This window comes from Neoarius graeffei, chromosome 1 (genome assembly GCF_027579695.1).
Source record: "Neoarius graeffei isolate fNeoGra1 chromosome 1, fNeoGra1.pri, whole genome shotgun sequence".
NCBI lineage: Eukaryota > Metazoa > Chordata > Actinopteri > Siluriformes > Ariidae > Neoarius > Neoarius graeffei.
The window spans coordinates 110,186,751-110,208,035 of NC_083569.1; the positions used below are offsets into that span (position 1 = coordinate 110,186,751).

The 21,285-nt window shown below is 43.7% G+C and overlaps 1 protein-coding gene across 4 annotated transcripts in view; it reads left to right on the forward strand.

Moving 5' to 3' along the window:
* LOC132881789 (zinc finger protein 43-like) overlaps positions 1 to 21,285 on the forward strand; it is a 72,166-nt gene that overhangs the window by 23,997 nt on the left and 26,884 nt on the right. For 3 of the 4 annotated variants that reach the window (XM_060914684.1, XM_060914712.1, XM_060914721.1), the window contains one exon: positions 9,284 to 11,545. The exons of the other annotated variant lie outside the window; for it this stretch is intronic. In XM_060914684.1, coding sequence (XP_060770667.1) covers positions 9,284 to 10,463 — 1,180 coding nt within the window. In that variant the 3' untranslated portion in view covers positions 10,464 to 11,545. Of the gene's footprint in view, positions 1 to 9,283; positions 11,546 to 21,285 lie in introns of those variants that run through there. 4 annotated transcript variants of the gene reach the window in all.

The following is a 21,285-nucleotide window of genomic DNA, read 5'->3' on the forward strand; positions in this document are numbered from 1 at the left end:
TTTCACCCATAGAAAACATTTGGCGCATCATAAAACGGAAGATACGACAAAAAAGACCTAAGACAGTTGAGCAGCTAGAATCCTACATTAGACAAGAATGGGTTAACATTCCTATCCCTAAACTTGAGCAACTTGTCTCCTCAGTCCCCAGATGTTTACAGACTGTTGTAAAGAGAAAAGGGGATGTCTCACAGTGGTAAACATGGCCTTGTCCCAACTTTTTTGAGATTTGTTGTTGTCATGAAATTTAAAATCACCTAATTTTTCCCTTTAAATGATACATTTTCTCAGTTTAAACATTTGATATGTCATCTATGTTCTATTCTGAATAAAATATGGAATTTTGAAACTTCCACATCATTGCATTCCATTTTTATTTACAATTTGTACTTTGTACTAACTTTTTTGGAATCGGGGTTGTATATTATAGACTCATTACACATAAACTAAAATGTTTCAAGCATTTTTCTATTTTAATTTTAATCAGTATGGCATACAGTACAAAAATCATAAAAAAAAACCCATCTCAAAATATTAGAATATTTCATTTCGAGTTTGAGTAAAACAGTATGAACACAGTGTGTCTCTCAGTCTAGTTCAGTACACACAACCACAGTCATGGGGAAGACTGCTGACTTGACTGTTGTTCAGAAGATGATCACTGATGCCCTCCACAAGGAGGGTAAGCCACAAAAGGTCATTGCTGGAAAAGGTGCACAAGCAACAGGGATGGCCGCAGTCTTGAGAGGATTGTCAAGAAAAGTTGATTCAAGAACTTGGGAGAGCTTCAGAAGGAGTGGACTGAGGCCAGTGTCAGTGTATCAAGACCCATCACAAACAGACATCTTCAAGAAGGGGGATACAACTTTCGTATTCCTAATATCAAGCTACTCCTGAGCCAGAGACAATGTCAGAAGTGTCTTATCTGGGCTAAGGAGAGAAAGAAATGGACTGTTGCTCAGTGGTCCAAAGTCCTCTTTTCAGATGAATGTACATTTTGCATTTAATTTGGAAATCACGGTTCTAGAGTCTGGAGGAAGAGTGGAGAGGCACAGAATCCAAGGTGTTTGAAGCCCAGTGTGAAGTTTCCACAGTCTGTGATGATTTGGGGTGCCATGTCATCTGCTGGTGTTGGTCCACTGTATTTTATCAAGTCCAAAGTCAACACAGCCATCTACCAGGAGATTTTGGAGCACTTCATGCTTCCATCTGCTGATGAGCTTTTTGGAGATGCTGATTTCCTTTTCCAGCAGGACTTAGCACCTACCCACAGTGCCAAAACTACTACCAAATGGTTTGCTGACCATGATATTACTGTGTTTGATTGGCCAGCCAACTTGCCTGACCTGAACCCCATATGGCCCTTTTCCACTACCCTTTTTCAGCTCACTTCAGCTCGCTTCAGCTCACTTCAGCCCGACACGGCTCGTGTTTCGACTACCAAAAACCAGCACGATTCAGCTCGCTTCAGCCCTGCTTAGCCCCTAAAACTCGCACCGTTTTGGAGTGGGGCTGAAGCGAGCCAAACCGTGCCGAGTGAGGCTGGGGGCGTGAGCAGACACTCCCCTGTGCACTGATTGGTGAGGAGGAGTGTCCTCACATGCCTACACACGCCCCGCGAGCGCGCTGGGATCTGTAAACACCGCAAACCCGGAAGGAGAAGAATTACGAATTACGAGAATTTCTGAAGCCTTATGTGCCTCACCTCATCTGTACGCTCTTGCCAGTATCTGTCCGCGTTGTCGGTGACAACAAGCCACAGCACCAAGACCAGCAACACTAACGACTCCATGTCCTCCATGTTTATTGTTTACTATTCGGGTCGTGAGACGACCGCTTAAAAGATCACTGATGTCACTGTTTGCGCTGCTTAACGACATCACCTGACCTCCACCCAATGTGTCCACCCACTTCCAGCCAGCACGGTTCAGCGCGGTTGTAGTCGAAATGCAACTCCAACAGCCCCGCTCAGCCCGACTCAGCACGGCACGGCTCAGCCCGACTCAGCCGCGTTTGTAGTGGAAAAGCGGCAATAGAGAATCTATGGGGTATTGTCAAGAGGAAGATGAGAAACACCCGACCCAAAAATACAGATATGCTGAAGGCCACTATCAAAGCAACCTGGGCTTCAATAACACCTCAGCAGTGCCACAGACTGATCACCTCCATGCCACGCCGCATTGATACAGTAATTCATGGTAAAGGAGCCCCAACCAAGTATTGAGTGTATAAATGAATATACTTTTCAGAAGTTAGACATTTCCGTATTGTAAATCCTTTTTTTGATTGATCTTACGGAATATTCTAATAATTTGAGATACTGGATTTCTGATTTTCATGAGCTATAAGCCATAATCATCAAAATTAAAACAAAAAAGGCTTTAAATATTTCACTTTACATGTAATGAATATAGAATATATGAAAGTTTACCTTTTTGAATTAAATTATGCAAAAAAGGAACTTTTTCATGGTATTCCAATTGTTTGAGATGCGTGTGTGTGTGTGATGTATAAGTGTGTATCTTTTGGGACAAAACGGCCCCGAGCCCTCTGACACATGTCTGAAAAATAAAATGGAGAGAGAAGTTATGGGAGTGTAAAAGTGGCCTCCCACACAGTGCAGCTATTACCTTGGTGAAGGCCTGTTGGCACTGCTCCATCCACTGGACCAGATCTGGTGCTCCCTTTCTAGTGAGATCAGTCAGTGAGCTGGTGATGTCCAAATAGTTAGCGATGAACCTGCAATAGTAGCCAGCCCCAGGAGCTGTCTCACCCCCTTTTTGGTTTTGGGCCTTGGGCAGGCCACAATCGCTGCAGTCTTGTCAATTTGGGGCTGCACCTGCTCATGACCCAACTGGGAACCTGGATACCGTACTTCCACCTGCCCAATCACACACACTTCCAGGTTAGCTGTGAAGTCTGCACACCTCAGTGACTCCAGGACGGCCCTAAGGTGTTCTCGGTGCCACAGCCAATTGTTGCTATATATAATGATGTCATTTAAATAGGCTGTGGCATGGGGGCGGAGTATTTTGTCCATGAGCTGGTGGAACGTTGCAGGAGCGCCAGAAACCCAAAAGGAAGCGTGACAAATTGGTGTGAGCTAAATGGTGTGGAAAAGGCCGTTTTGTCATGGGATCTGCCTTTCTCTTTGTTAAATCCAGTTTCAAATAAAAGCGAGCGGTGCCTTATCGATCAAGCAGTTCATCAATGTGAGGTGTTGGGTATGTGTCCGTTTTAGGTTTTTTGTGTGTGTGTGTGTGTGTGTGTGTGTTCGGGAAAACTGTATGGGCGGCTACGCACCACCACCCCTGGGGAGATCTCAGTGTGGTGTTCCATGAGGTGAGTGCGGCTGGCAAGGGGTGAGAACATGTCAAATTCCATTTGCAATCTGGCAACCTCTGTGAGTTGGTCTGGTGAAAGGTGGTCTCCACAGGGGACTGGAGTGGCTTGAGTGGTTACTTTCATTTTTACCTCTAGCCCCAGCTCCACCCTTTCCAGAACTATGGACACCAGTGCCACGGGGACCCCCCTCGTTCCAGTGTTCTAACAGATTGAGGTGGTATATTTGTAGCGCCCCACACCTATCCGTTCGCCTCACCTCCTAGTCGACGTCCCCGATTCACTGTATGATCTCAAAGGGCCCTTGCCACTTGAACAATTTTGAGCTTGAAATGGGCAATAATACGAGTACTTTATCTCCCAGTGTGAACTCTAATGCGTGTGTCCTTGTTGTACAGCCGGGCTTGACATTCTCGTGCCTGCCACAAATCCTCCTGGGTTAAGTGAGTGAGTGTGTGGAGCTTTGTGCACAGCTTAAGAACGTATTGAATTTTTTGCTTTTACTATTTGAAGGTCCCTCCTCCCAATTTTCCTGGAGGACGTCCAAAATGTTGTGAGGCTTACGCCTGTATAATAATTCAAATGGGGAAAATCCTGTGGAGGCTTGCGGGACCTCTCATATTGCGAATAACGGGCTCAAGCCATTTATCCCAATTACATGCATCTTCGCTTACAAATTGACAAGTTTTGAAGTGTTTGAATTGTTCTACCAAGCCATCTGTTTGGGGGTGATAGATGCTGGTGTGAATGGATTTAATCCCAATAACTCAGAAAGCTCATGAAGTGTGTGTGACAGAAATGTAATGCCTTGGTCAGTCAGGATTTCTTTGGAAATCCTGACTCGGGAGATAATTTTCAACAGTGTCTTTTCTACATTACACGTGGAAATGTTGCTCAGTGGGACTGCTTCCGGATATCGCATTGCATAGTTCACTAGGGCTAAAATAAAGCGATATCCCCATGCTGACCGATCTAATGGCCCAATGAGATCTATGCCAATTCTTTCGAAGGGGGTCTCAATCAGAGGAAGAGGGCGCAAGGGTGCTTTTGGAGTGGCCGCTGGATTCACCAGTTGACATTCGTGGGGTGCCGCACACCAGCGACGGACATTCCCATGAATTCCTGCCCAATAAAAGCAGGCCATTATTTGGTCTAGTGTCTTATCCTGACCAAAGTGTCCGGCCATTGGATTAAAGTGAGCCACATGGAATATGAGTTCTCTACGGCTGTTTGGGATTAATAACTGGATTATTTGCTCACTGGTTTGAGTGTCCTGCGTCACTCGGTATAGCCTATCTTTAATAATTGCAAAGTATGGGAAGGAGGGTGTTGCATTTGGCTGGAGAGTCTGACCATCGATTACTCTCCCTTGGTTAAAGGCATGACGCAGAGTCTTGCGCTTGTTCTAATGACCGGAAACCCTTGAGGGAATCCCCGAGAGAGAGAGAGAGAGGAGGAGCAGGCTGCTCCCTGCTCCTCGTATCATCCAGACGTGGTGTTGACGTGGATGGCTGAGATGGCTTCCCCAGTCAATGCTACACCATAATCCCCTCATGACATGTTACCGCAGGACCTGCCCACTACTACACATTCCATTAAACATTTAAACCCTGGCCAATCTGTCCCCAGAATTAGTGGGCGGGTGAGGCGTGGACTAACCACTGCTTCAACACTATGCTTTTTCAAGGATGTGATTCTTCTGGATTTTTCCGGAATTCCGGATTTTCAGGCATAAAAATGTGACCCTCGTGAATCATGCAAATTCGTTTTTTTTTTTTTTGGGGGGGGGGGTAGGACCACATTACCACATTATCCATAGGCAACTCCAATGAGCCACGCGTGCGCATAATAACCTACCCTAGGTTAAGCGGTACCAATAATAAAAAAAAGCCCATTATGCATAACGCGAGAGTAACTTTTGTGACCCAAGTCAAGTAATGTAAGACGTACGCTCGTTAGTAGTTAGTTTGCTGCAAAGGCACGAAAGGAGTTCCGGAAGAGACGCCTAGAGACTCTTTAAAAAAAAAAAACTGGCTCGGAAATAGACACTGCATTTTGTCACAAGTGCAATTTTCAGCAACAACTTTCTGTCTCTCTCTCTCACTTACACACACATGCACACTGTTCTATTATCTGCACCTGGGTGTCTGATAGATTGTTTTAGTGTTTTTTCACTTGTATGTCCATGTTACACTTCCTGACTTTGTACTTTGTTACACTTCTTGACTTTATACTACATTTACTGACATTGTGCATATTTTGAAAAAAATGACGACACTGTGAGCAAGGGCGGCTGGTGCATAAGGGTGATTGGGCGACGCACTGCCAAAACGAAAAAAAAGTTTTTTTTTTTTTTTAAACAAACTTTCACCAGTGCTGCTCTAGGCAGTTTTAATCTGTCTTTGGGTATCACTGTCCAATCAGGGTGGTCTTGTTTCTAGAGTACCGCCCCTTTTGGGGCAGTTTCGGTCACGTTGAAAATCGCCCAAGAGTTCACTGATAGTCCCATGTTAATATATTTTTTCTCCTGACTGACACTTCAATGCAATCTCTATGGGTTCCGGGGGGGGCTTGCCCTAACGTGCTTACGTCACTGCGCAGCGCGGCAAAGTTGCGTTCGATCCGCTCAGTTTCTGAGGTGAGATGGATGCGGAAAGCAATTCAGTGCGGTCCTTAAAATAAGTTTTCTGCTACCCCTGCTTACTTTTCCACCCTGGAGGTGGCTCCAAAGACAACACTGTTTGGACGGTCACTGGAGTTTCGGACACGCATCATTTGTCGGAGAAAATAAAAAAACGAGTCATCAAAGATTCACATGGGCAGCTGCTTGAAATTTTCGGCTTTTGGGAGAGTGAACATCGCTACACAACCGGATGAGTGCTACAGGCTAGCAGTTCGCTGCCACAACGATGAGGTGAGCAAGAACAGGCACATATTAAACCGGCTCATCCAATGCATGAAATTTTGTGGAGTGTTCGAGTTAGCTCTACGAGGCAAAGACGAAACTGAGGGCTCCAGTCACCGTGGTGTTTTTCTGGGTTTGGTTGACTTCGTGACACACTCACACTCTCTCTCTCTCTCTCTCTCTCTCTCTCGCGCACGCGCACACACACACACACACACAGTCACAGAATCAGTTCACTTTTGATGTTTTCAATGTGCATTTTTATATTTGCCACACTTTGCTCTGAGAGTTAGCACTTTGGTAATATCCTTGGTAAATACCAGTAATTGCAAGATCTAAAGATCCACTCATCTATTTATTCAACTGCTATTGTTATGTTAGCCAACTATTTACAATGTTTTGTTACAGTAAGTGCACTTTCCTGTTGTCCTTAAGTTGCACAGTCTGTAAAATTCTTGCTGGTCATGGAGTTTGAAGTACAAAATCTATTTACAGAACATTCTGTAGAACAGTACTTTCAAGATTGGCAAATATGTTTTTTTTTTTTTTTTTTAAATATGGTTTCCTTTCTTATTTAGTTGTTGGACATGTCTTTTTATAAAGATATCATTCTTGGCTATTTCACATCATACAATATTGAAATAATGTGAATAGGGCGTAATTGGTCATTGTGGAGCCAAACTATTCTTCGGTTTGCAACTTTACACCACAGCCTATAGCTTAGGTAGCGACAGGGAAAAGATTTCTGTAATGTGCTGCCATCTAGTGGACAAAAGTGGCATGGAACTGTGATACGCAGAGAGAAAACCGTCAATAATGTCTGGCTACCTATAATGTACCTGTTGAATGAGTCACCTTGTGATATTATTGGATAATTTGCCCCTCCTGAGAAAATTTTCAGAACCCGCCACTGCAGCCCCACCAAGAATTTTTTTCCACCAGCCGCCACTAACTGTGTGTGCTCATCACCTGTTCTAATATCTGCACCTATTGTTTGATGTTTGAGGTTGTTTGCCCTCCAAAATAATTGTTTTCCAATGATGAAAATTGGCACTAAATGTTTGCATATTGCACTTTTCATTAAAAGTGTCAAAATGAGGTTACTGTGTGTAGTGGCTGCACTGTTGCCGCACCGCGTCGTTGCCGCGCCATACCACACCACACTGCTGCCGTGTCGCATTATGGGTCTACATATTTTCCTGCTTTTTTTTGTCCTTGGCCAATCACATCCCTGTTTTTCCCCTGAAATAGAATGTGGATGGACACGAGTGGATATTTGTGAACATCCCCGTGTAAACACAACTTTCACCACTTGTGCTTTCCCCAATGCCTCCCCTTGAACAAGGCTTTGGTGGCTTGAGGTCTGATTACAGCCAGAATCCACCAATGCATCATCCCCTTGAATACTCCCCAGTATGTGATACGCCCCAGCATGTGATACGCCCCAGCCCAATTGAGGGCAGTCTCTGGCATCAGAGATCCAGACCATAGCTCCCACCTCCAGTGCAGAGCACTTACCCTGGAGATGCCTGGGTTCCCCACAGTGTCAGCATACCAGCCCAGGCTTCATCTCTGCACTGGTGATTTGGGGATCACTCACCTGGGGGAGAGAAGACACAGACACAGAAGGGAAAGAAAGGAGGGGGACACCACAGGTGCGGTGAGCCGACTGCAGGGGGTCCAGCCCCCATTTCCATGGTGGGGGAAACCAGGAGAGGTGCTCGGTGGGTTTGTTCTGGGGAACGGTTGACGTGTTGCAGGATGGCTTGCTTCAAGTCAACGTAATAAAGCTGACTGTCAGCAGGAAGCTGTTGCATGGTGAGCTGGGCTTCTCCAGACAGCAGTGGTAGTAAATGAGCCATGTGTTGCTCGACCAGCCACCCCCACGCTTTGGCCGCTTGCTCAAAGAGTGCGATGGTTTCTGGGTCATCATGCAGCCCCATCTTCATTAGTGCAATGTGGGGGTGGGTTCGCAGCGGTGGCAGTTGAGGATCCTGCCTACGCAAGCAGGTGCCAGAATACCTGGTGATCATCTTGCCGGGCCAGCAGCAAGGCTTCGAAGCCTGCTCCTTCCGAAGGGTGATCAGGGCTTGGTGCTGGCTCTGTTGGGTGGCAGCAAGGGCATGGATGAGGTCCTTGAGTGCCAAGGGCTCCATGGAGTGGTTCCCGTCAGTATCCTGGGTTTCGGCACCACTGTAGCATGTCTCTGACATGGGAGGAATACTGAAGTGCTGATAGGTGGGAAATTGTCAACACCAGGCTTTATTTTTACGAATTTTGTTGCTTTTCAGCTTTACTAAGCTCATTCACTTATACTCACACACAGACAGGTGATCTGGTTGGGAGAGACCTCACCTCTTTTGCTCTCTCTTTCCTTCATCACTGCAACAGACACAACATGAATTGACAACAGGTGTAATGACTTTGTCACTCATCTTCCCTGGCCCCACCCTTGATTCACAAACCAACGCTTGAACACAACTCTGCTGCCACAGCTACAAAGATGGAGCATTTATGGTTTGTGCCCCAAGACTTTGCAATTCAGTTCCAATTCACAACCACATTGCAGACAGTTTAAACAACTTTCAATCCCTGCTTGAGACATTTGTTTGCAAAATACTGTTGATTGGAGGGTTTTTTTTCCTAAGTTTGGAAGAGCACTGAGACTTAGTGTGGGGCTCCTAAAGCCATTTTTTAATTTATTATTATTGTTATTATTATTATTATTATTAAAGGACCTGTGACCCACTACTTGAGAATCACTGGTTTCGAGCCATAGAAAAGTTAAGGTTTCTGGATGTAACATTTAATTCAATATGACACTCAGAACATGGTATTAAATTTCACAAATCTATCTGACAGAGGGCTCAAACTTCAGATTTCTTCATTTGGTGTGTAAAGAGAAAATTAGTGGCAAAATTAAGAAAATCTGAGGCCAAAGGACATGGGTCATGGATTGACTTGGCGCAGATTGACCCTTTTTGTTTTTGGTTCCAAAATGTACTGATATTGTTTTCTCCCCCTGTTTCTTTTCAGGAGTACTGAGGTGATGGTGAACACGCAATGTTTGCTGGAGCTTTTCCAGTTCTGCTGGTTTTGTCAGAGAGAGTGCTGTACTACCATTGAGGGCAACCAGAAGCTGTCTTCAATCACACAGGACTGCCAGAGTTGTGGCTACCACAGAGACTGGAGGAGTCATCCTCCCACAAGTTTATCGAGTGATGAAGATGCAAGCCTTTCAGAAGAAGAAGAGAAAAAGAAAAGAAAGAGGAAGTCTGATAGTTCAGATGAATGGGAGCCATGTTTAGATGAAGAGGCCACAGACTCTGATGTGTCCATGGATGAAGACCTGTTCACAGCTTTAAAGGAGGATGGTGAGGGTGAACTTGTGGTGTGGTGTACACAATGTGAGACCGAGGCCTCGCTCTCCTGTTCTGTCCTTCAACACAAAAAAGTATTCTGCTGTTCTCAGTGCAGTTCAGGTGACGACGTTCAAACACATAATTTTGAAACCCTACCTCTTCAGTTTGATGATGTTGCCAGTTTTCAGACACATGTTGAACAGGAGCACAGAGCCAAACCATTTAATATACTGTGTCAGGATTGTGGCAAGTTTGTTAGAGCAAATAAAGAGCATGTCTGCGAACACAAAATCAAATTAATCGTCTGTTCAGACTGCGGGAAAAGGTTCCTCACTGAGGTCGGCTTAAAGACGCACTACAATCAGCTCCATTCGGATTATGATCATCCATGTAAATACTGTCTGAAGGTCTTCAAAACCAAGTCTGCAAAACTGGAACATGAGCAGACTCATCCTAAAGAAACTCAACCATACAGCTGTCCAGATTGTTCACAGAAGTTTAGCAGGATTCACAAACGCAATAAACATATTAAGTCCCACCGAGGTCCACATAAATGTGTGTGTGATGTCTGCAAGAAAGGCTTTAGGGATATTACCAGGTTGAGGAGGCATAAACTCATCCACTCTGGTGAAAAGCCTTTCAAATGCCAAGTGTGTGAGCATTCCTTTAACCAACTAGCAAACCTCACTTCCCACATGCGCATCCACACCGGAGAGAAACCTTTCACGTGTGAGCAATGTGGAGAGTTATTCAGTCACAACGTCAGTCTGAAGAACCACAAGCAACGACACCATGACTCTGGTTTGACTCAGGAGGAAGAAATAATGAGTGACCTAGAGGAAGGCGATGTATAAATGGTGGCAGTTCTGTAGTTAAGCAATGGTTAATAGTTCATGAGGAAAAATTATGTCTGAAGTCTTACATCTATAAATGTTATTAGATTAGATCAGTGCCGGATTAACTATATGGGCCTGCGGCACAGTGCCCAGGGGCACTAACCACTCACAGCCAGTGGGGGGGGGCACCACATGACAGAAACTTTAAAAATATTTTTCGTACACTTAAAATGGTTATACACTTGACATTGTTAAATAGTCATATATAATTCATTATGAACACTAATTTCATAACAACAACAATAATCATAATTCTGAGCAAGAGTGGCCTATGTGACCATTAACCCCCCTTTCCTCAACCTGTCAGTTGAGCCAGTCCACCTACGGTGAAATGTATCAATTTTTTAAAAACCGCGGTAGAAATGAAAAATGGACAGACATCAATTGAGTGGTTGTGCGAAGAGAAAATTAAAAAAAGAGAGACTCCAGGCGTGTAGCTGCAATTAAAAATGTTCCAGTGTTAGATCGTTTTTCATAAAAACATCGACAACTGCTGTCACTACCAGCGCTGAAGCCGAAGCTAGTGAAATCAGCGACGATAGTGAGGGAGATGGCCCTGCTAGCACTAGCCGGGGAGATGCTACAACCACAGCCAGTGTTAGCCGAGGGGTCGGCAACGACAACTGTGCAGGAGGTTACTGAACGCATGCGCGCAGGGTGGTGGTGGGGGGCACTTGAGGTATAGTGCCCAGGGGCACCGCATTGGCTTAATACAGCACTGGATTAGATCAAACTTTATTGATCCCTTTGGGAGGGTTCCCTCAGGGAAATAAAAATTCCAGTAACAGCATTACAGGATAAACAGAGAATAGAAAATAGAGAAAACTTCTAGATAAATTATTTACATATATTTAAAGAAAAAAGTCCCTTAAGAAGGATGCAGATATTTACTCAGTAAACAAGCTTTAATTTTTAATTCACAGACCCGTTTTCAACCTTATAAAGCCTGCCTTGTCAAAACTGCCACGTAGTCTTCTGTTATTTGTATCATACAGACTCTGCTGTCTCTCTTGCCGACACAATAAATAGAAATTACAGAACCATTCCTGGAAGAATTCTTTTTTTTTTAATTTCAAAAAAGTGGTTCAACATGACCACTTTACACATTTTTATAAATAACAGTTGTGTTGCAGCCAAATCACAGCACTGCTGACGTTCAGGACAACAGCTGTCATGTTTGTGCGATATTGCTGGTCGGTGTTCATGATTTTGTATTGGTTTATTTATTAACAGAGAACATTACTCACCCAAAGCAGACATTAGTTAACATGATACAAACATGAAAAGCATAACAAACAAGATCAACTGTGAGCTACTGCTCACTTACGTATCCCCCCGCTCGTGCTTGTGTCAGAATGCAAGCAATCGAAGGAAGAGGACACTTACTATGAATGTTGACTTCAACAAATAATTAATCCTGAAATAAGTGAGTAAAGAGCAGTGTTCTCCCCAGGTATTTCAAATCGCATCCTGCTAAACTGTCATTTTGAAATCGCATTTTAGATTGGATTAGATTAGATAAAACTTTATTGATCCCTTCGGGTGGGTTCCCTCAGGGAAATTAAGATTTTGCTTCTTGAAGTAGCATCAAAATCCACCCTCTGTGTTTTGTAAATACATTCAATCAGTAAACAGGTTTATGATGTACAGTTAGGTCCATATATATTTGGACACTGACACAAATTTTTTTACCTGTTTACTGAAACATATCCAAGTTATAGTTATATAATGGACATGGGCATAAAGTCCAGACTTTCAGCTTTCATTTGAGGGTATCCACGTTAAAATTGGATGAAGGGTTTAGGAGTTTCAGCTCCTTAACATGTGCCACCCTGTTTTTAAAGGGACCAAAAGTAATTGGACAATTGACTCAAAGGCTATTTCATGGGCAGGTGTGGGGAATTCCTTCGTTATGTCATTCTCAATTAAGCAGATAAAAGGCCTGGAGTTGATTTGAGGTGTGGTGCTTGCATTTGGAAGATTTTCCTGTGAAGAAAACATACAGTCAAAGGAGTTCTCCATGCAGGTGAAACAAGCCATCTTTAAGCTGAGAAAACAGAAAAAACCCATCCGAGAAATTACTACAATATTACGAGTGGCAATATCTACAGTTTGGTACATCCTGAGAAAGAAAGAAAGAAAGAAAGCACTGGTGAACTCATCAATGCAAAAAGACCTGGACACTCACAGAAGACAACAGTAGTGGATGATCGCAGAATAATTTCCATGGTGAAGAAAAACCCCTTCACAACAGCCAACCAAGTGAACAACACTCTCCAGGAGGTAGGTGTATCAATATCCAAATCTACCATAAAGAGAAGACTGCATGAAAGTAAATACAGAGGGTTCACTGCACAGTGCAAGCCACTCATAAGCCTCAAGAATAAAAAGGCTAGATTGGACTTTGCTAAAAAACATCTAAAAAAGCCAGCACAGTTCTGGAAGAACATTCTTTGGACAGATGAAACCAAGATCAACCTCTACCAGAATGATGGAAAGAAAAAAGTATGGTGAAGGCGTGGTACAGCTCATGATCCAAAGCATACCACATCATCTGTAAAACACGGCGGAGGCAGTGTGATGGCTTGGGCATGCATGGCTGCCAGTGGCACTGGGTCACTAGTGTTTATTGATGATGTGACACAGGACAGAAGCAGCCGGATGAATTCTGAGGTATTCAGAGACATACTGTGTGCTCAAATCCAGCCAAACTGATTGGTCAGCGTTTCATAATACAGATGGACAATGACCCAAAACATAAAGCCAAAGCAACCCAGGAGTTTATTAAAGCAAAGAAGTGGAATATTCTTGAATGGCCAAGTCAGTCACCTGATCTCAACCCAATTGAGCATGCATTTCACTTGTTAAAGACTAAACTTCAGACAGAAAGACCCACAAACAAACAGCAACTGAAAACCGCTGCAGTAAAGGCCTGGCAGAGCATTAAAAAGGAGGAAACACAGCGTCTGGTGATGTCCATGAGTTCAAGACTTCAGGCAGTCATTGCCAACAAAGGGTTTTCAACCAAGTATTAGAAATTAACATTTTATTTACGGTTATTTAATTTGTCCAATTACTTTTGAGCCCCTGAAATGAAGGGATTGTGTTTTAAAAAATGCTTTAGTTCCTCACATTTTTATGCAATCATTTTGTTCAGCCAAATGAATTAAAGCTGAAAGTCTGAACTTCAACTGCATCTGAATTTTGTTCACAATTCATTGTGGTAATGTACAGAACCAAAATTAGAAAAATGTTGCCTCTGTCCAAATATTTATGGACCTAACTGTACCTGATATACATCGGTACATCATAACATGCACAGTTGCACACCATGCAGCTACTAACCTGCATGGACAGTAGGGACACTAGAGTCGAGACCCACTGTTTATCAGTGTTTACTGCACATAGATCTACACATGACTAGGCCTACTAATAATAAATCTGATTCATCCAGTGTTCATCACCACCAGAACAACCACATGGTAATTACTGGAGCAAAAATGAAACTCATTGATTTTTAATAAATGACATTTGATCTGACATTTAGACAGTTTAGTCCAGTTGACACCTGGAGGATGCTCTGGACTCTTACAGTAATGCTTTTATGGCTGAGGACTACAGTTGACTTGCTAACTTTAGGACTGCAGTTGTCATGAACAGTTTTGCACTCGAGTTTCCATCAATGAAGAGTTACAACATCAACGAAACTGTCTTCATGTTAAAACTGTTAATGTTATAGTCATGCTGTCTGTTGTTGCCCAAATGAGGATGGGTTCCCTTTTGAGTCTGGTTCCTCTCGAGGTTTCTTCCTCATGTCATCTGAGGGAGTTTTTCCTTGCCCCGTGGCCACAGGCTTGCTCATTGGGGATAGATTAGGGACAAAATTAGCTCATGTTTTAAGTCGTTCAAATTCTGTAAAGCTGCTTTGCGACAATTTTTATTGTTAAAAGCGCTATACAAATAAACTTGACAGTTCATATTGTCTTTCAATAATTACACTGAATAAGTGTATGTTTTAAAGATTATACTTCTGCATTTATTGAGGTACATGTAAATATTTTCTCTACATTTTGCAGTGGCCAGCTTAGAATAAAAATCCACAAACCAATCTGTTTCCAATTCTCTGTGGCTGGTGGTGCGCTATCGGCGTTGAGTGGGACTGTCGTGAACTAACATCTGTTTCTTGTCTTGGGGGCTCGAAAAGATAACCATTTACTCTGGAACATCTTTGATAATCATCTGCTCCTTCATCTGACATATATGAATCCCAATCACGATCAGAATTCTCTCCAAAATGTGATTCCATTTCGAGACTGGTCTAACCACTGCTGTGCATGGGGACAAAATTGATACCTGGATCCTTGTTATACGTGTGTAGTCACGCACCCCTTCGGGATCTTCTGGTTTGGTCTCGGCAGATTCCGTGAAAATTGGCTGATTTTATTGGTTTTCCATCAATTTATGGCCTTTTGGATCAGCTATGGTTTGAAAACACATGGTCAATCAACATAATGTTTGTTGCTTTGTACAAGGAAAAAAGTGTGGTTTAGGGACCTTACATTCACTTTAAGGTTATGCTTCATGCTGAGGTAATCCTCCTTCATTATTCCATCCAGTTTGTGCAATGCATCAGCTCCACTAGCAGCAAAACAGACCCAGACCATGATGCTACCACCATGATGCTTTCCAGTTGGTCAAGTGTTTTTGAGATTGAATGCCTCACCTTTTATTCCTCCAAACATACCTCTGGTCACCAGGGCCGGCTCTAGGTCTTTGGCTGCCCTAGGCGAGATTGAGTTTTGGCGCCGCCCCCCCCCCCCCCCCCCCAAGAAAAAAAAACCCTCTTATAACATCTAAATAACACTTTAATAACTCTATTCTATTACTATTAAACAATGTACGGTGCATGGACAATAAACAAGAAGTCATTTTTATCTTTTTCATTATTGTTATTATTGTTATCATTATTAACAAAGTGTCACAAAGTAAAATGACCACACAAATTCAATACATATCTCCATATAATGGGCAAAAACTCTTCCGCACCCTGTTCAAAGTATAGTGCATGGCCAATAAACAAGAAATTATTTTTAGTTTCTTTTTTGCTCTTAAAAGTTAAGTCATCTCTGAAGAATTAACAAATTAAATGAATAAAAAAATTCTACATTTCTAAATTGTGCAAACTTAAGCACCCTGTTAGGACATCAATGGGCTGTATTTTCAAACAAAAGTGCTATTATGGGTACTTTGTTATTGAAGTCTATTGCTGTTTTCATCTAGTTAGCTGCCTGCAACAACTAGAAAAGGACCAAGCCATCAACAGATCTCTGTACTACAGATTGTACCCCGGGGAAGCCGTTCCTCTCATATACGGACTCCCCAAGATTCACAAGGAAGGAGCTCCACTCAGACCTATCATCAGCAGTATAAACTCTGTCACCTATAACATTGCCAAACACTTAGCCACCATCCTGGCTCCTCTTGTTGGGAATACGCTACATCACGTCAAAAACTCCCAAGATTTTGCTACTAAAGTTGCAGACCTCAAACTAGACTTAGATGAAACCATGGTTTCTTATGATGTCACTTCTCTTTTCACCTGCATTCCCACCACAGAAGCAGTTGAAGCTGTTAGAAAACGACTCCTTCAAGACAACACCTTACTGGATAGAACGAACCTCACCACGGACCAGATTTGCACCCTGCTTGACCTCTGCCTGACTACCACTTATTTCCAGTTTAATGAAAGTTTCTACAGACAGAAGCATGGATGTGCCATGGGCTCACCGGTGTCCCCTATTGTGGCCAATCTTTACATGGAGGAAGTGGAACATAAAGCTTTGACCACTTTTTCAGGAGTTGCTCCCAGCCACTGGTTCAGATACGTGGATGACACCTGGGTTAAAATCAAAGCCCATGAAGTGGAAGCCTTCTCTAAACACATCAATGCAGTGGATATCAACATCAATTTCACTCGGGAGGACGTAAGTGGGAATAATCTAGCCTTCTTGGATTGTGATGTACACATTAGACAAGACAGAAGCCTTAGCATCGAGGTCTACCGGAAACCTACACACACGGACCAGTACCTACTCTTCGATTCTCACCACCCACTGGAACACAAATTGGGGGTCATTAGGACCTTGCAACACAGGGCTCAGAACATCCCTACAACGGTAGAGGGAAAAGAGAAGGAGCAGAATCACATCAGGAAAGCACTTCAGAACTGTGGGTATCCCAACTGGTCTTTCTTCAAGAGCAGGAAAAGGAACATAACGGACAAGGAGGATAACAGGAACAAACGCAAGAACATTGTCATTCCCTACATTTCTGGTCTATCTGAGAAACTCAGGAGGATTTTCTACAAACACAACATTCCGGTATGTTTCAGACCCAGTAACACCCTGAAGCAGAAATTGGTCCACCCTAAGGACAGAATACCCAGACACAAACAGGACAACGTGGTGTATGCAATTCAGTGCAGTGAGCAATGCACGGACTCGTATATTGGTGAAACCAAGCAACCGCTTCACAGGCGTATGGCTCAACACAGGAGAGCCAGTTCCTCAGGCCAGGACTCTGCTGTCTACCTTCATCTTAACAACAAAGGACACTCATTTCAGGATTCCAACGTACGCATTTTAGCCAGAGAGGATCGTTGGTATGAGCGAGGAGTTAAAGAAGCCATTTTTGTCAACCTGGAACGGCCATCGCTGAACAGAGGTGGGGGTCTAAGACATAATTTATCAGCCACCTACAATGCAGTCCTTGGCACACTTCCCAGACAACTGAATGCACACCAAAACCCAGCTGTTTTCAGTGGGTCACAGGAGGACAGAGAGAATCAGCATTCCATTGATCACCTTAACGGGCAATCCATTGATCACCCTAACGACTCTCAAGGCCATTCACATTCAGCCCCCAGTGACCCACGCCAACAGGATGACTCAACGACACCTTAGATGAGCTTTTCATCCATGAGAGGATAAATACCTGATACTCCCTACCAGTCAGACAGAACTGAAGAAGCCTTTCGGATGAGAGGTGAAACGTCTTCAAGAATTTTCAAGCAAGTCCAGTTGCTCTCTTTTACCACCCATAGTTACTATGACCTGGATGACTGAGAATATTCACAGACTTATTTAACAGCAACACTCATTTCAGAGAATAAACAACTTTACAAGTCATCGTATTCAGCGAACAGTAGCCTGCGATGTCTCTCTGCTGCATTCATGATCATTCATTGTTTGGCCTGGTCATGGACATGGAAACGGTTGTTATGCACGAACATTCGATTGACGTCACATCTAGCGAGACCTTTTCCAGCTGTTCGAGCAAGAGACCTCCTTGACTGTTTCATGCAGTTGTTCAAACCCATTAAGTAACACCCATTTTGCTCATATTCAACAGCAACACTCATTACAAAGAACAAACCACTTTATTACAAATTGCATTAACATTAAAAAAACGAACACAGTATGCCGCGATCTCCAGAGCCATGTTCTTCATTGTTTATCACAGTCATGGAAACCGTTGCTATGCGCCCAGCCCAGTATGGCAGCAGGCAGGCTGGCTGCTGGCTGTTCGTTCGTTCGCGAACTGCTGAGCTCGTTCGCTGTGAACTGAAATGTATTGCTGAGTGAGAGCTCTAAATTGTAAACTAAAGACCTGGCATGTGTCAACGCTCTGATAATAGGGCTCAGATAGCCCTTAAAGAAGTAAAGTGGCGCTGCTCTGCACAGATCAAAATGCAAGTTGGACGCCCTTCTGCTACTGAACAGATCCTGCTGATTCGCCAACGACCGAGATTCAGCGACCGCCCTGCTGCCAGCGAGCACAGACTGCTGATTCGCGAACGACCGAGAACGAGAGGCAGCGCGAACTAGTTCTAGTCGTTCACTTCGAAGACTCGTTCAAAAAGAACCGTTCGTTCGTGAACGACACACCACTATATAAAAGTGAATTACACTTGGCAACTGTATGGGGAATATAGTAGTGAAAAATGCCAATTCTCCTGTAGAGCAATTCCAGCGTTATGGACGTGACACTTGAACTCAAAATGGCAACAAATGACCCAGTGCATGTTTTATTGTCTCCCAGTATTTAAACAGGTGTTGCATACTTTAAGGCTGTACCATACTGGAGAAGTGATAGAACAAGAACAATTCCCATAGTACATCTAGGGCATGCCAGAAAATGCCAATAAAAGACGCGTTATGGATGTGACAGAAAAAGTATCACTTTTCTTGGGTGACTGTACATTTTTATCAAACTCTGTGAAATTGTAAACCTAATGTCGAAATGGAGATATCCATTTGATAGAGGGGTCCAAGGTGAATATTAAAAAATCTTTGTTTAAAATATTTTGTATTTCATGCAGAGTTTCGGAAGGAAAAGTCAGCGTTATGGATGTGACGAAATTCCGTTATGGATGTGACGCGTCTGAAATAGACATGGCATATGTTTAGAAAATCAGCAATTTAACCACCATAACCCTTTGAAAAACTCTCTAAATATCAGCTAAAACTATCAAAGTTCTTAAATAATATTTAGGATGGCTATTGTTTTGCTGTTTTGTGGATTTTAGCATACATTTCTGTGGCTTGTGGCAATAATATAGAATTGTACATGATCAAAGTTGATTTTAGCTTGGGGTTTACATTATAAGAAAGAAAGACTGACAGGGACATATTAGGTTGGTTACAAATTGGTTCAACTTATTCACATCTGTAAAATACAGGCCTAGGTGATATCTCTGGGAGTGGTTTTGATGTATTACATGTTGCTTTATTTTTGCATGGTGAGGTTGACATTTACATGGAATTGCCCTGTAATAGGCTTTTAAAGCATTTGATTAACCGATTCAACCAGCATGTCTGTGTGTGTATGGTAAACACTAATATGAAACACCAGTAAAGTTTTTTCATCGGTTTTCATCGATCTGGAAAGTTTTCCAGAGCTACTTGTTGGAGGAGCAGCAGCTCTCTATGGTCTCCGCCGAGGACGCCGGAGACACCAAGGGAAGCGAGCCGGCGCGCTCGTCAGGCTGAGGCAGCGGGGGTTTCGCACTGCGCTCCCGTCTATTCACCTGGCTAACGTCCACTCTCTGGCCAACAAGATGGACGAACTGCTCCTCAACACAATCAACACAGATTTTAACAGATCTGCTGCCTTGTGCTTCACCGAAACCTGGCTTGGTGAGCACATCCTGGACACTTCTCTCCACCTGCCTGGATTTCACCTGCAGCGAGCGGACCGCGAAACGGAGCTCACAGGGAAAACAAGGGGAGGCGGAGTCTGCTTTTACATTAACGAAGGTTGGTGTACTGATGTCACAGTTCTAAACAAATCATGCAGTCCTCATCTGGAGTCATTATTCATTAACTGCAAACCGTTTTATGCTCCACGAGAGTTTTCCTCGTTTATTCTGGTTGGAGTCTACATCCCTACTCAGGCTTGTGTTACTGAGGCATTACAACACCTGGCTGACCAGATAAACAATGTGGAGAAAAAACACCCGGACTCTTTCATTGTTTAGGGGGACTTTAACAGAGCAAACCTCAGCCACGAACTGCCAAAATATAAACAGCACATTAAGTGTCCCACCAGGGACTCTAACACTCTGGACCATTGTTACACTGTTTTAAAGGGCTCATACCACTCTGTCCCCCGTGCAGCCTTGGGACTATCTGATCACTGCATTGTTCATCTTATCCTGACCTACAGGCAGAAGCTGAAATCTACTAAGCCTGTAGTCAAGACGGTGAGGAGATGGTCCGATGAGGCCAAAGTGGAACTACAAGCCTGCTTTGACTGCACTGATTGGAGTGTTTTTGAGGCTGCAGCTTCAGACCTGCATGAACTGACTGATACTGTGACATCTTACATCAGTTTTTGTGAGAATATGTGTGCGTGACATCTTACATCAGTTTTTGTGAGGATATGTGTGTGTGCCCACCAAGACCTTCCGCACATACAACAACCCTGGTTCACTGCAAAACTCAGGTGGGGTTTACATTAGACCGTATCAGCGGATCATCAGATTAACGTTTTTAAAACGATTAGCGTGCACACAGCAACGCCAATACACGATTCGTGTGCACACAGCAACGCCAATACACGGATACGCTCAGCTCCGCAGGCATCCTGCGCTCCAAATCACTCCGCCCTAAACAGCGAGTGCCCTCTGGAGGGTGCGCACTCCGGCCCTGCGCAGCTCACAGAGCGCGTGAGTGAAGCGCACGAGCAGTGATTCGGGACTGAGCCGCTGTGTGTGTGATCCCAGTGCATATCGGGCATGCGCGTCACTTACCACTTGCAAGTGGAAGGATGGCAAGCCTAAAGACAATCATAACTACACAATGGGCAGTATTTGTATCAGTATTTGCAGTATTTTCATACTTTTATACTCTTTTTAATGAAAGGTGATACAAGGCGGAAGTCCGCGCCGTTTTTCAGCAGTCGCGTCACATGACCAACGCCAGTGAATCAGGAAGGTGGATGTCACAGTGACGTTGTCCAATGACGACACCAGTTAGAGCTCAGCACAGCGTATCCGCGTATTCTCAATGTTTACACAGCACCGGACCAGACACGATCTGGATCGAATACGTGGACCCTGGCGGATTCCCGTTTCCCGGCGTTTCCAGGCATTTTAATGTAAACGGACAGTGCATCCGTGAAGAAAACGAGACAGATATGGTCTAATGTAAACTTGGCCTCAGGCAGCTTCGCCAGGCCAAGGAGGAGGCCTACAGAAGTGGGGACAGAGTCCTGTACA